The sequence below is a fragment of the Perca flavescens genome, chromosome 22 (assembly GCF_004354835.1).
Source record: "Perca flavescens isolate YP-PL-M2 chromosome 22, PFLA_1.0, whole genome shotgun sequence".
Lineage (NCBI taxonomy): Eukaryota > Metazoa > Chordata > Actinopteri > Perciformes > Percidae > Perca > Perca flavescens.
The window spans coordinates 28,414,257-28,428,242 of record NC_041352.1 but is presented as its reverse complement, the minus strand read 5'-3'; the positions used below and the strand labels follow the sequence as shown (position 1 = coordinate 28,428,242).

Below are 13,986 nucleotides of genomic sequence, written 5' to 3'. Positions count from 1 at the left end.
TTCTTCAGTAAAAATGTTAAAGTGAAAGACTGACATTTGTATTGGGAGCCTCTCCAGCTACAAGCGGCTGCTGCTTCAACTTCTCTGGATCATCAGGACACAGCTGATCCTCTCTTCTGTCCTCAGACACATCAGGGTTTGTCTTTGACGTGGACGGATCTGGTGGAGGGATTAAGATGTCAAACTCTATTTTGGACATTCTGATGACCCAACATTCCTAAACCGTTAAAGGAACATCCCGTTCAAGGTGACCAGAGCCCTTTGTAGCATGGCTTTCCCCCCATGTTTTATGTTGGTATCTACTGAAAAACCTCCAATAAAGTCAGAATGTAGAAACAGATCCTGTTTAGGTCAAGACTGAGTCCAAAGTGGGTCGATACTAAGATTCCAGACATAATCTTACCCAACATGCAACACAGAACAGTACAAAGAAACAGATCTGCTGTGGTTACTGGGATTAACCAGCGCCATAAAGCACAGCAGCCAATCTTCCAGTTGTGCTCCTGCTTTAATAACAGTTTGTTACTCACATCCTTCATGTATGTCAGGTGCAGCCTTGTATTCTCTGCCATCCACCCTGAAAAGAAAAACACAAATACAGCAGTTAGTTTATGAGAGGAGTTAAAAAAATTCAGATTCAGTTAATGGCACTGCTGATTCCATATAACCATGGTCACACCATGTTTGCCATCTACTCAACCTAGATTTTTACATTCACATGAAACAGGGAGTAGTCAGGAATGGTGGTCTAATAATGGAAAATCACATCAGCCCATTGCATCCATTTTAAGGGTCCAAATAGCATAAGACAAGACTCCAGGCTTCTCTGGAGGCAAAGTATCCTGCAGCAAAGATATATTAATATTTAAACTATAAAAATCTGCTTCATGTCACCACAGCTAAAATAAAACCATCCTCATTTCCTCCAAAGAAGACCATGTCTCCGTTGAGGTAACTTGATAACTCAAGAGATGCAAAAGTTCCAGTTTTCAATTATTTTGACAGTGGACATTTCCAACATTTTCTTTAAGAAACACAAGTCTTTTGTTGCTGCAGACATAATTGAATACAAGAAACATAAAAATATGAACAAAGCAAATTTACATTGTTGGATGTAAATTATGCTTGCACATAAATTAGGTTTATTGTTAATTAAACATAATAGATCTGACCTCAGAGTTTCCAGTTCAAAGCTTGGACTCTCACACAGCAGCTTCACTCCTGAATCCTGAAGCTTGTTGTCTCTCAGGTCCAGCACTCTCAGATGGGAGGGGTTGGATTTCAGAGCTGAGACCAGATTAGCACAGCTGATCTCTGACAAACTGCACCACCTCAATCTGAATAAAGAATAAATAAAGTAGATACAATCTATTTAAAATCCAATCAGATGTGTCCAGGATTTCATTGTGTAGCTCAATATTACTGTGTCCTAATCAATTACTAGCTATTTCCTGAGAAGAGTAGATTGACATTGTTACTGTAATTATTATACTGTTATTGATTCCATCCCAAGCCCCAGGTTCCCATCTTCCATCCCATGCTTTAGGTTCCCAGCTTCCATTCAAAGCAACCGCTTCCCATCTTCCACCTCAAGCCCCAGGCTCCCAGCTTCCAACTTAATCCCAAACCCCAGGTTCCCAGCTTCCAACCTAAACCCAAGCACCCGCTTCCATCCCAAACCCCAGGTTCCCAGCTTCCAACCTAAACCCAAGCCCCCGCTTCCATCCCAAACCCCAGGTTCCCAGCTTCCAACCTAAACCCAAGCCCCCGCTTCCATCCCAAACCCCAGGTTCCCAGCTTCCAACCTAAACCCAAGCACCCGCTTCCATCCCAAACCCCAGGTTCCCAGCTTCCAACCTAAACCCAAGCCCCCGCTTCCATCCCAAGCCCCAGGTTCCCAGCTTCCATCCCAAGATCTTGGTGAACTCTTGAAAGCTGTTGCCGTAGATATACGCTAAAGCTGGAGGCTGACTGCGGTCAACACGTAAAAGTGTGTATAGAGATGAGGAACTGTTTACTGTTCCTCTGTGCTGGTAGGTATTCTTTATTTTTGGCATTTACAGTTTTTTCTTATTCCTTACACACTTTTTGCTGAATTTGGCTCATTACGTCAAAACTCTACACACAAGCCAATCAGACATAGCACTTGGAGATTAAACACTAACATCTATGCCAAAATGAAACACTGCAATCAAAACGTAATACTCCTTTCTAAAAATGAAATTCTTGCAACAAAAGCAAACACACATGCACCATTTGAATTACTTTTTCATATCACCAGCAACACACTGATGGGCTTTATATAAAACACTGCAGTCTTTTATTTTCTATTTTTATTGTCATTTTCTAAGACTCATGGTGTGTCCCAAATCGCGCACTTCTGTACTTATACTAACTATTTGAGTGCACTCAAAATTTCACTCGTCGAAGTGTGGTAAATTCAGTGCACTACAAGTACCCGGATGGTGCACTCATAACGGTGAAAAAGTTGAGTGTGGATCAATGGACACTTTCCACACTCAATGGTCGCCATCTTTGCTACGTAGCGGAAGGGGCGGAGCTAACAAAAGTTTAAAAAACTTTCGATAATGGCGGCCGAAGACGCGACAGCGACCGAGCATTACAAATGTACGTTTTAATCATTTTGCTATACTTGTATAACATATAAGCCACCTGTTTATGTATATTAAGGTAATTTTGCACTCGGTGATGATTTTTGTACCGCGAATTATAACATTTATATGTACCGTAATTTGACGTGCTATCAATCTAGCTTTAGCTAACCTTAGCTAGCTATCTTACAGCAGCACAGTTAAACCAAAGAGTATGAAGTTACTTCTATACCCCTGATGTTCACAAAAAAACGTGTTAAATTGAAATCCGACACCATTGTTAGCTTTATTAGACCTTGGGGTAGATGTTACATATGGCGTGACGAAATTCAAAATGTAAATACTCTAATTACGCCGTAAATGAGGTTAACTAGCCACACTATCGTCCTCACTGTAGAAGATTTAGCGTTAGATGTGTGATCTTGTAAATATGCATTACATATAAGCAGTAATGTTGCAGTACGTTAATGCATGTAATGTTATAACGTGTTAACAGTGCCGTTTCTGTCCTGATCTGACTTATATAATCGTTAGGGACAGACGAGGACACAAGGTCCCTCATTCAGTGGAGGACGGGGAACGCCACCAGCTTTACGGGCAAGCGCAATGCTGCCCTGAATGGATACGAGTAAGTAAATGTATATCATATCTTCCTATCGTTATATATTGTACTGTGGACCTATATTTTACATTGCTAGCCTCATACAAATTGTATTTTCATTAGGGCGTACGTTGAAAGTCGAGGTCTTCAGGACAAGGTTACCCCAATTTAAAAAAAAAAAAAATGGGAGAACCTGAAACAAAAATACAAGGTCGGTTAACGGTCAGAATAATTGTCAGTTAATCAGCCCTAAGGATGTAAGCATTTAATTTTAGTTTGTTTTGATCTTAAATTGGAGTGTTTTCTGTTGTCCGTAGGATCTGAAATGCCCCAGAACTGGGGTCAGCACTGAGGGGTTGAGGCAACCGCTGCGTCCTGGAAGTGGTACTCACTGATGGATGAGGCAATTGGGGGCAGGCCGTCTGTAACGCCGCCTGTCCTCATTGCCTCATCATCCCAGGACGTGGCGGTTGTGGAACCCCCCTCGGTGGTTACCCCAGAAAGGGACACAGCCAGGGCTTCCACGGCATCCACTCCAAAACGGAGGCGAGTGGATGTCGTGGAGGCCCTGAAGGAATTACAGGAGAGGGAGCTGATGCAGGAGCAGGAGATGAAGAAGATGGAGGAGAGGGCAAGAGAGAGAGAAGAAGCAAGAGATGAAAGAGAGGAGAGGTGGCACCGTGAGGCAGTGGAGAGAGAGGAACGGCGTTTTGCAGAGATGAGGGAGAGGGATGAGGGAAGAGACAAAGAGATGAGGGAGAGGGAGGAGAGACAGGGAGGTAGGCATGAGGGAGGAGCGCTTGTTACTAACTCCCCAGAGCTAAGTTAGTAACAAGCATTTCTGGGATTGCTTAAATGTTTTGTGAACTGATTAGTGAACTGATTAACAAGAACAACATAAGATTTCACAAAAGAACAAGAACGGCATAAGATTTCACAAAAGAACAGCAGAACAACAATATATTTATAACATTTAAATTGCATAATTGTGGTCCGGTACAACACACGTTATTGCCATCCTGTGCCTGTCCTCTGCGCCACAGATAGCACCTTGAGGGGCTGGTTGTGGATAGTCCCCTGCTTCTCCATACACATAATCTTCTGCCTCCAACAGGTCCCCATTGCTTAAGCAGATGTTATGAAGGACTGTGCAGCAGGCAATGACCTCCGGGACATAGAGGACATCCACCTCCAGCGCCTTCAAAAATATGGACCTCCATCTGGTCTTCAGGATGCCAAAGGCTCTCTCCACAACACACCTTGCTCTAGACAGGTGCCCATTGAAGCGGACCTGGAGTTGGTTTTGTAGAGGCTGCCTGTAGGGAGTCATGAGGGCAATGGGTTGCCTGAGGCAGGGGTAGCCACCATCCCCAATGATGCAGAAACCAGGTGGAGGGTACCTTTGGTGGTAGTACAGGGGGCTGTGTTTTAAAACCCTCGCATCATGAGCCGACCCGGGGAAGCCAATGAAAACATCAATGAACTTGGCTGTGTGGTCACACACAGCCTGAAATTGAACAGAATAAAAAATCTTCCTGTTCAGGTAACAGGCTGCGTCATCGATGGGGGGCGTCACACGGACGTGGCAGCCATCAATGCTGCCGACAACCCTGTTGAAGGCCGCTGACCCGGCCAATCGTGCAAAACCTGCACCAACATGAGGCAAGTCCTCCTCTGATGGAAGCCGAACGACCTGGGGGAGGAGAGAGAGGGCTTTCCTGCTGGTGTTGTGGACAGCACGGTGCACAGTGGCCCGGGGCATAGCAAAGGCTCTGGCTACAACACGGTAAGAGGTACCGCTGGCGAGCCAAAAGAGGAAGACGAGGGCCTCGATGACGGGTCCCCAGCCGTGGTCACACGCCGTGCCGAGGATGGCCATCAGACCGTTAAAGGATCCCCTGGAGAGTCTGAAGTCTACCCTCATGTCGCTTTCCCCATCAAAGTACAGTGCCAGTAATGGCACCGTATTATTCACCTGGCAGTACTGCCTGGGGTTGGGAGCCTGTAGAACAGGGGTCCCCAACACGGTGCCCGCGGGCACCAGGTAGCCCCCAAGGACCACATGAGTAGCCCTCAGGCCTGTTCTAAAAATGGAAATTGAATATTGATATTATCTGTTTCCCACCTTAAGTCAAGTCATTGTTGATAATTATCGTGAGAAATCATTTACGTGATCAGGGTCTTCGCATTGATGAGCATCATTAATCATTAATAATCATATATAACTAAAGGCAAACTGAGCACATTTGTTATTTCAGAAGAGTGTATCAAACTGGTAGCCCTTCGTACGACTCAATACCCATGAAGTAGCTCTCAGTTTCAAAAAGGTTGGTGACCCCTGCTGTAGAACAATTAACACAATTCAAATTAAATCAACACAATTCAAATTAAATTGTATTGAATGTATGCACTGCTTGCTCTTGAGGGAATTACTGTAATTGTTGGAATTGTTGGGGCTTTGTAAATTATAGTGTGGTCTAGACCTACTCTATCTGTAAAGTGTCTCGAGATAACCTATGTTATGATTTGATACTATAAAAAAATTGAATTGAATTGAATTTCATGTGGTGTGTTATCTTTAGCGTTGTACTTTGCATGACTGTAGCTAGAAGAGAATCTATTTAAATGTCTATTGGGTTTCCTATGCCTTTATTGTCACTGTAATTGGCTAGCTAATAGTTGAATCATTAAAATTAAACATTCTTATATAAACATAATATGACTATCTATATTAACGTTAGCTAATATCAATTGGACACAATTTTATTCCTCCACTATTGCTATAATAACTCATAATGGTCATTTTGGGGTATTTAAAAAAAAATGAATTAAGAGCAAAGTATGAATATCAACATACCGGTATGTTTTCCGCTAAAAGGAGTTGGATGACACAACGACGTCGTCGTCGCAATCCTCTCATTCTCGCGAAAAACAGAGGGCAAATACAAGCAACAATAAAAACAATTGCATTCATTTTGAAGAACAAAGCAGAAATGTAATTTTCGCGGGCAACACTAGGTGGCGGGAATGCTCTGCCCGGGGTACAATTCACAATTTCACAGAAGAAGAAGGAGGAGGACTGAGATGTTTTGATCATCACTTCCGGTAAGTACATAAGGTAGTGCGCGGTTTGAGACAACACTCCCCCGTCAAATTTTACGCACTATGCAAGTAAGTACATAGTGTACGAAGTGCACTTTCCTTAGTGCACTACGGGAAGTGCGCGATTTGAGACACACTATCAGTCTTCTGTAAAACTCAAAAGTAGAATTTCTGCAGTAATCAAACAAGAGTTTTTACAAAAACAAACATTCTTACAGAAATAAAGAAAAATAGAATCACAAATCATCAAATTTAGGATGGATACTGTAAATTTCTATTGGAAAAAAAAAATACTTGTTTGTGTGTGTGTGTGTGTGTGTGTGTGTGTGTCTGTGTGTGCGTGTGTGTCTGTGTGTGCGTGTGTGTCTGTGTGTGAGTGTGTGTGTTTGTGGTGGGGATCTGGCCACAAGACCTTGTCAACATCACAGGAAATGTCTCTTCCACGTCCGACTCCTCTCTCTCTCTCTCTCTCTCTCTTTGTCCTCCTCTTACTCTGACTCTCATTGCCTCCATGTTTGAAAAGTTCTCTAAATGTCTTACCTGAGGCCTATTTGTAGTGCTAAGGCTCAGACCGATTAGTGTTCTGTTTTCTGTGCAAGTGTTTTCAGGTCTGTATGTAAGTTCCTACAATTGCCAGATGAGTTTTGCAGTGTGAGTGTTTTCCCAATGACAACAGGAGATTTCGTCTTTGAACAAAGTGTCTAATGTAAGAAAACGTGTGTAGTGTTTCGCAATAAGTGTGTTAAAGAATTGCAAACAAAGTGCAAATTTGACAATGTGTTAAAGCTATGGTTACACTGTGTTTAAGCAATGCTAAAAGAAGTTTAGGTATTGAGGCTTTGGTGTAAGCATTTGTTTTTAGTGTGTAAGCAATGGGCAAAAACTGTAATGGCAGACTCAAATCTTGTAGGATATCTTTATGCTGCCCCTGTTAAGTCTGGAAAAATTGCATCCCCTGTACCTACGTTACCTGTGGTACTTTAGGAAAACAAGTACTGTCACAGTTTCAGAATTTTGGCATTGACTTGGTACAGATGTATTGGTTCTTGTGACATCCCTAGTATGTATATAAATTAGGTTCAATTGTTAATTAAACATATAAGATCTACTATAATAATAGAGAGTCAGTGAACTGACCTTAGAGTCTTCAGTCCACAGTGTGGACTCTTCAGAAAATCACACAGCAGCTTCAATCCTGAATCCTGCAGCTCGTTGTCACTGAGGTCCAGCTCCCTCAGATGGGAGGGGTTAGACATCAGAGCTGAGGCCAGAGAAGCACAGCTGGTCTCTGACAAACCACAGCCCCACAATCTGCATAAAGAATAAATGATGTAGATATTAATCCATTCATAATCCAATTATATGTGTGGCTCATCATTACTTTGTTATAATCAATGAGTTCTGGAACTCATCCAGAACTCCATTCTGGGCAAATCTGGTAAAGACTTCAAGAGGAAAGGTGCTCTGAAAAGAGAGGTCGCAACATATAATCTCATAAACCGCCTGTGCTCATAAGAAGAGGATTTCATCAGTGTGTAATCATTTATTTAAGAAAAAGCCCACGACAGGCCGTGGTATGTTGTGATTATATCACAGCTTAGGGGCGTTATTTGTCTCAATGCAAAACGGAGGGACACTAAATAACAGTCACTTGGTTTGAATCCTGATTGGCACACAGTAAATAGGTGTGTATAGTTGTTGAGGCCCTGTCCACAGTTAGGGAGGTCACATGTGGGGTACCAAAGGGCTCCACCTTCGGACCATTGTTGTTTTTAAAATGATGCTTTACGCAGATGATTCTACCTTATTTGCATCCACTGGAAAATATACTATTAAGAGCACTATGGCACTCCTAATAGAGAACTCTCTGTTAAGAGACTGGTTGTTTGTCTTTACAGACTTTGAGTGTTAGTGATAGTTATGATTGCTAGTACACCATGGGAGTTTGAACCATGGGCACGGAGTTGCAAGTGGGATTAGTACATTCATATTGTAATTTACCCGTTTCCATTTATTATGCTTGTTGTTTCCATTGAGCTTTTAGGAAAGCTTTTAAGTGGTATACTCTAGGATTTTGTCATGATAGTCCTTTGAATTGCTGTGCTTTCTAATTCCTAAAAAAATCCAAGGCTTTATGTGGTAACTATAAAATCAGTAAACTGACCTCAGAGTCTCCAGTCTACAGTGAGGACTCTGCAGTCCAGCAGATAGAAGCTTAACTGCTGAATCCTGCAGCTTGTTGAGACTTAGGTCCAGCTCTCTCAGATGGGAGGGGTTGGACATCAGAGCTGAGGCCACAACTTCACAGTGAGTCCCTGATAGATGACAGCCAGGTAGTCTGTCAGAACACAAATGTAATTATTTAGGAGGACACTTAATATTTACTTCATGCATTTGATGTTTAACAGTTTGACATTTCCTTTTTTGACAAACTGTAAGGAGTAACATGAAAGACTGAAATCTGAGTAAGGAGGCAGGTTGGGGTAATAGATGACTCAAACAACACAGTACTTTCATCCAGAGACCGGGGTCCATGTCCCATTCTTGTCCCATGTGTCACTTAAACGTACATTTTTTAACCCTGCCCACAATCTTTCCCTAACCCTAACTAAGTGGTTTTACCCCGGAAAATCTGTCTGAGAGTGAGACTGTGTTGCTAAAACAGCTCAAGAACATTTGTAAATAACTGAACTACTAATCCATACTGATTTATAAAGTTATAAAAGCTGGACTTACAGAGCCTTTCTGCAGTTCATCACAGCTGGAATCAGTCTCAGTTGTCCCTCCAGTGATGTGTTGTACTTCTTCAGGTTCAACTCATCCAGAACCTCCTCTGACATCTGCAGCATGTAGGCCAGAGCTGAGCAGTGGATCACAGAGAGTTCCTTCTCTGATCTGTTCTTTGACTTCAGGAACTCTTGGATCTCCTGATGGACTGAGTGGTCGTTCATCTCCGTCACACAGTGGAAGATGTTGATGCTTCTGTCAGGAGAGATCTTTTTACTGTTCATCTCCTTCAAGTTGTTGATGGTTCTCTGGATGATTTCTGGACTGTTGTCTGTCTGACCCAGCAGGCCTCCTAAGAGTCTCTGGTTGGACTCCAGAGAGAGGCCATGAAGGAAGCGCACAAACAGGTCCAGGTGGCCATTTTTACTCTTCAGGGATTTCTCCATGGCTCTCTTCAGGAAGACATCCAGGGATGGGTAATTGTCATTTTCCCTGTCATCATCAATACTATCATCTTTATCCACAGGGGGGGAATGGTCATTGTCCCTGTCATCATCAACACCATCATCTTTATCCATGGTGGGGGAATGGTCATTGTCCCTGTCATCATCATCTTCATCCACAGACTGGGAATGTTCTATGTCCATGTCATCATCATCTTCATCCACAGACTGGGAATGTTCTATGTCCATGTCATCATCATCTTCATCCACAGACTGGGAATGTTCTATGTCCCTGTCATCATCATCTTCATCCAGAGATAAATCAATGCTCTTGTTTTCCCAGTCTTCTCCCAGGAAGTCCTCCAGCTCCTCTGTGTTCCTGTTGGTGTAACAGTGGAACATGTAGACTGCAGCCAGAAACTCCTGAATGCTCAGATGAACGAAGCAGTAGACTGTTTTCTGGAAGATCACACTCTCTGTTTTGAAGATCTCTGAACAAACTCCTGAGTACAGCGAGGCCTCTGTGACATCCAGACCACAGCGCTCCAGGTCTTCTTGGTAGAACATGATGTTTCCTTTCTTCAGCTGTTCAAACGCCAGCCTCCCCAGCTTCAGAAGAACTTCCCTGTCAGCCTCCGTCAGCTCCTGTGGACTCGTCTCATGTCCCTCAGCATACTTGAGCTTCTTCCTCTTTGTCTGAACCAGCAGGAAGTGTGAGTACATGTCAGTCAGGGTCTTGGGCAGCTCTCCTCTCTGGTCTGTAGTCAACATGTGGTCCAGAACTGTAGCAGTGATCCAGCAGAAGACTGGGATCAGACACATGATGTGGAGGCTCCTGGAGGTCTTGATGTGGGAGATGATTCTGCTGGACAGCTCTTCATCACTGACTCTCTTCCTGAAGTACTCCTCCTTCTGGTCATCAGTGAAGCCTCGTACTTCTGTTACCCTGTCAACACACGCAGGAGGGATCTGATTGGCTGCTGCAGGTCGGGTAGTTATCCAGACGAGAGCCGAGGGAAGCAGCTTCCCCTGGATGAGGTTTGTCAACAGCACGTTGACTGATGACTTCTGTGTGACATCAGAAACAGCCTTCCTCTTCTTGAAATCCAGGTAAAGTCTGCTTTCATCCAGGCCATCAAAGATGAAGAGAAGTTTAGAGCCAGCGAGCTGCTCTGCTGGGACCTCCTGTAATGATGGATGGAAAACACGGAGCAGCTCCAGAAGACTGTACTGCTCATCTTTGATCAGGTTCAGCTCCCTGAAGGAAAGAGGAACCACCAGATCCACATCTTGGTTTTCCAAACCCTCGGCCCAGTCCAGACAGAACTTCTGCACTGAGAAGGTTTTTCCAACGCCAGCGACGCCGATCATCAGAACAACTCTGATGTGTTTCTGTTGGTCAGGTAAGGCTTTAAAGACGTGACTGCAGTTGATTGGAGAGTCATGGAGGGTCTCCATCTTGGAAGCTGTCTCGAGCTGCCTCACCTCATGTTGGCGATTAACTTCTTTACTCAGTTCATCTGTGATGTAGAGAGCAGTGAAGATCCTGTTGAGGAGGGTTCCACTTCCTGTTTGATCAACTCCTTCAGTCACACGTTCATATGTCCCCTTCACACTGATCTTATGTTTATGTTTAACAGCGTACACTGTGAGAAAATACAAAAGTCTATTCATTAATAGTGTTAGTTTTCCTTATCTAAATTAATATAACTATTTAAATGGAATGAAAATGGAGGACTTAGATTTCTTTAAATGTAATGACTGTGGTAACACATGAAGAATCCTGTTTTCAGACATCATCAGACAGTTGTATAGTCTTACTTGTTCTGGATCTTTCTCCACACTGGGGACAGCAGGAGTCTCCTGATGAAGCAGATTGGTCCCAGTATGAGGTGATGCACTGTCTGCAGAACCAGAGTCCACAGCTGGTAGAGACTGGATCCTTCAGGACGTCCTGACACAAAGCACAGCAGGACGGCTGCTCCTCCTCAGAGAATGTAGCGGAGTAACTAAAGTAACTAGTAACTAAAGCTGGAACAGACGAATGTAGCGGAGTAACTAAAGTAACTTGTAACTAAAGCTGGAACAGACGAATGTAGCGGAGTAACTAAAGTAACTAGTAACTAAAGCTGGAACAGACGAATGTAGCGGAGTAACTAAAGTAACTAGTAACTAAAGCTGGAACAGATGAATGTAGCGGAGTAACTAAAGTAACTAGTAACTAAAGCTGGAACAGACGAATGTAGCGGAGTAACTAAAGTAACTAGTAACTAAACCTGGAACAGACGAATGTAGCGGAGTAACTAAAGTAACTAGTAACTAAAGCTGTAACAGACGAATGTAGCGGAGTAACTAAAGTAACTAGTAACTAAAGCTGGAACAGATGAATGTAGTGGAGTAACTAAAGTAACTAGTAACTAAAGCTGGAACAGATGAATGTAGCGGAGTAACTAAAGTAACTAGTAACTAAAGCTGGAACAGACGAATGTAGCGGAGTAACTAAAGTAACTAGTAACTAAACCTGGAACAGACGAATGTAGCGGAGTAACTAAAGTAAATGTAGCCTATTACAATGTCTATGTGTAGGCCTACCATGTTTATAGCCGTGTGCTGTGTGTGTGTGTGTGTGTGTGTGTGTGTGTGTGTGTGTGTGTGTGTGTGTGTGTGTGTGCGTGCATAGGCGCCGATTTAATGTTTTCGTCCGTGGGTGCTCACAGGCGCACGCCCTTTAAAAAGATAAAAAAGTAGGCAAAAGTTGTTTTCATTTCAGAACCTTAGAAAATGGAGAGCGGCCGACGCGAACACACGCGCCTATTAACTGGATAATGAAGCCGTAAAGTAGGCTTTCTACTCAGGACAGCGCCACTTCTCTCATAGGCTACAGATAGGACTGGAGATGACACGTCACAGCGATCAGTGCTCACACGCTCCACTCGGCACCAACTGCAATGTTTATTTTTGAACAAATGTAGCCCACAGGCAATCTTTCCTTTGGTGCTCAAGCTCCGGAGCACCCACGGTATCGGCGCCTATGTGTGTGTGTGTGTGTGTGTGTTATTATTTCGGCCGTTATATAACCGTGCAGCTCTTACCAGAAACCAGAACGTGCCAGCAGGACCCGTTCAGCAGCTGCTCTTCTTCTTCTTCTTCACATTAACCATGTTGGAGTCACACAGAAACACCTGAGCGCGTGCCTCTTACCGGACCAAACGTTAGAAGTATTCCCGAGTCTCCTCCGGTGTGTTTTGGAGGAACTGGAGGAGGAGCTCCCTGCACTGTAAAAAATTAAGGTGTGGTGCATGAAGTCAAAAAATGACCCGGATGATCATATGCTTCCTAACTTCATTTTTTTCCCTTGTTTTTTTTTTTTTTTTTTTTTTTACTTTTGTGACACTTTTTCAATGTTTTTTTTGTTATGCATTTCTCGATGCTTTTATCGTTTGTTTTCCTAAAGAAGATTTAGACATTTTGGACAAATGTTGTGATTGTGTGTTGAACACCCTGGTGTGAGCACTCTGCCTTGTTATCACCACGAGATACAGCCAGTCTCTCTGCTGATTGGCTATCAGCTGGGACACACACACACACACCAGACCAGAGACAACACATCTCAAAGCAAGGAGCACCGTTTCACACATCCATGTCCTCGCAAGTAGAGGAGAGACTGAAGGAGCCCCATGTCTTACCTTGTCTTTAAAAAGGTTGTTTCTGCATCAAGTCTTACATATGACAGATATAATCCCATAATAATAATCCCACCCAGAATTTAGCCTACCTGTTACATATCTTTATAAAGGAGCAATACATTGGGTTTGAAAAGTTGTTTCTGCCTCAAAATGTCATTCAGGAGACTTCATCTCACAGAAAATCACACACACACACACACACACACACACACACACACACACACACACACACACACACACACACACACACACACACACACACACACACACACACACACACAAACACACACACGAAACACACACACACAAACACAGACAGACACACAGACACACACACATGAAACACACGTGCACAAACACACTCACACAAAACAACACACATACACACACACACACACACACACACAGACACACTCTCACAAACACAGACACACACACACACACCAACTTAGTAAACTTGTGAAATTAAATCTGTTCATTTATTTATTTAAAGCTTTTTTACTCTTTGAAGACTTCTTTAACTCTTGTTTATCTGGTTAATAATCTATGATTATGTTGTTGTAAATTAACATGAAATTCATACAACTGTTAATACCCAGATATGATCTCTTAGATCTAACAGGGTTCCATCTGTGATGTGAGATGTCTGTGTGTAATACCAATAAAGTTGTAGTTCAGTTTGAACCAACAGCTCCACCTACTGTTTAACAGACACCACTACACCACCAATCACTGCTCCATCCTCTCTCTAACAGACACCACTACACCACCAATCACTGCTCCATCCTCTCACTAACAGACACCACTACACCACC

At 43.1% G+C, this 13,986-nt stretch overlaps 1 protein-coding gene across 2 annotated transcripts; it reads right to left on the bottom strand.

Annotated features, from left to right (window-relative positions):
• Position 1: 1 nt before the first annotated feature.
• LOC114548894 (NLR family CARD domain-containing protein 3-like) lies at positions 2–11,469 on the bottom strand. Of its 2 annotated transcripts, XM_028568907.1 has the most exons (7): positions 11,307–11,469; positions 9,052–11,131; positions 8,480–8,653; positions 7,453–7,626; positions 1,173–1,337; positions 531–577; positions 2–159 (listed from the first exon to the last, which is right to left on the bottom strand). In XM_028568907.1, coding segments are annotated over exons 1-7 (2,784 nt in total). In that variant the 5' UTR covers positions 11,308–11,469; the 3' UTR covers positions 2–16. The 2 variants fall into 2 exon arrangements, with proteins under 2 accessions (XP_028424708.1, XP_028424710.1); XM_028568909.1 differs by lacking the exons at positions 2–159; positions 531–577; positions 1,173–1,337; positions 7,453–7,626; positions 8,480–8,653 and having other exon boundaries at positions 9,048–11,131.
• Positions 11,470–13,986: the final 2,517 nt, after the last annotated feature.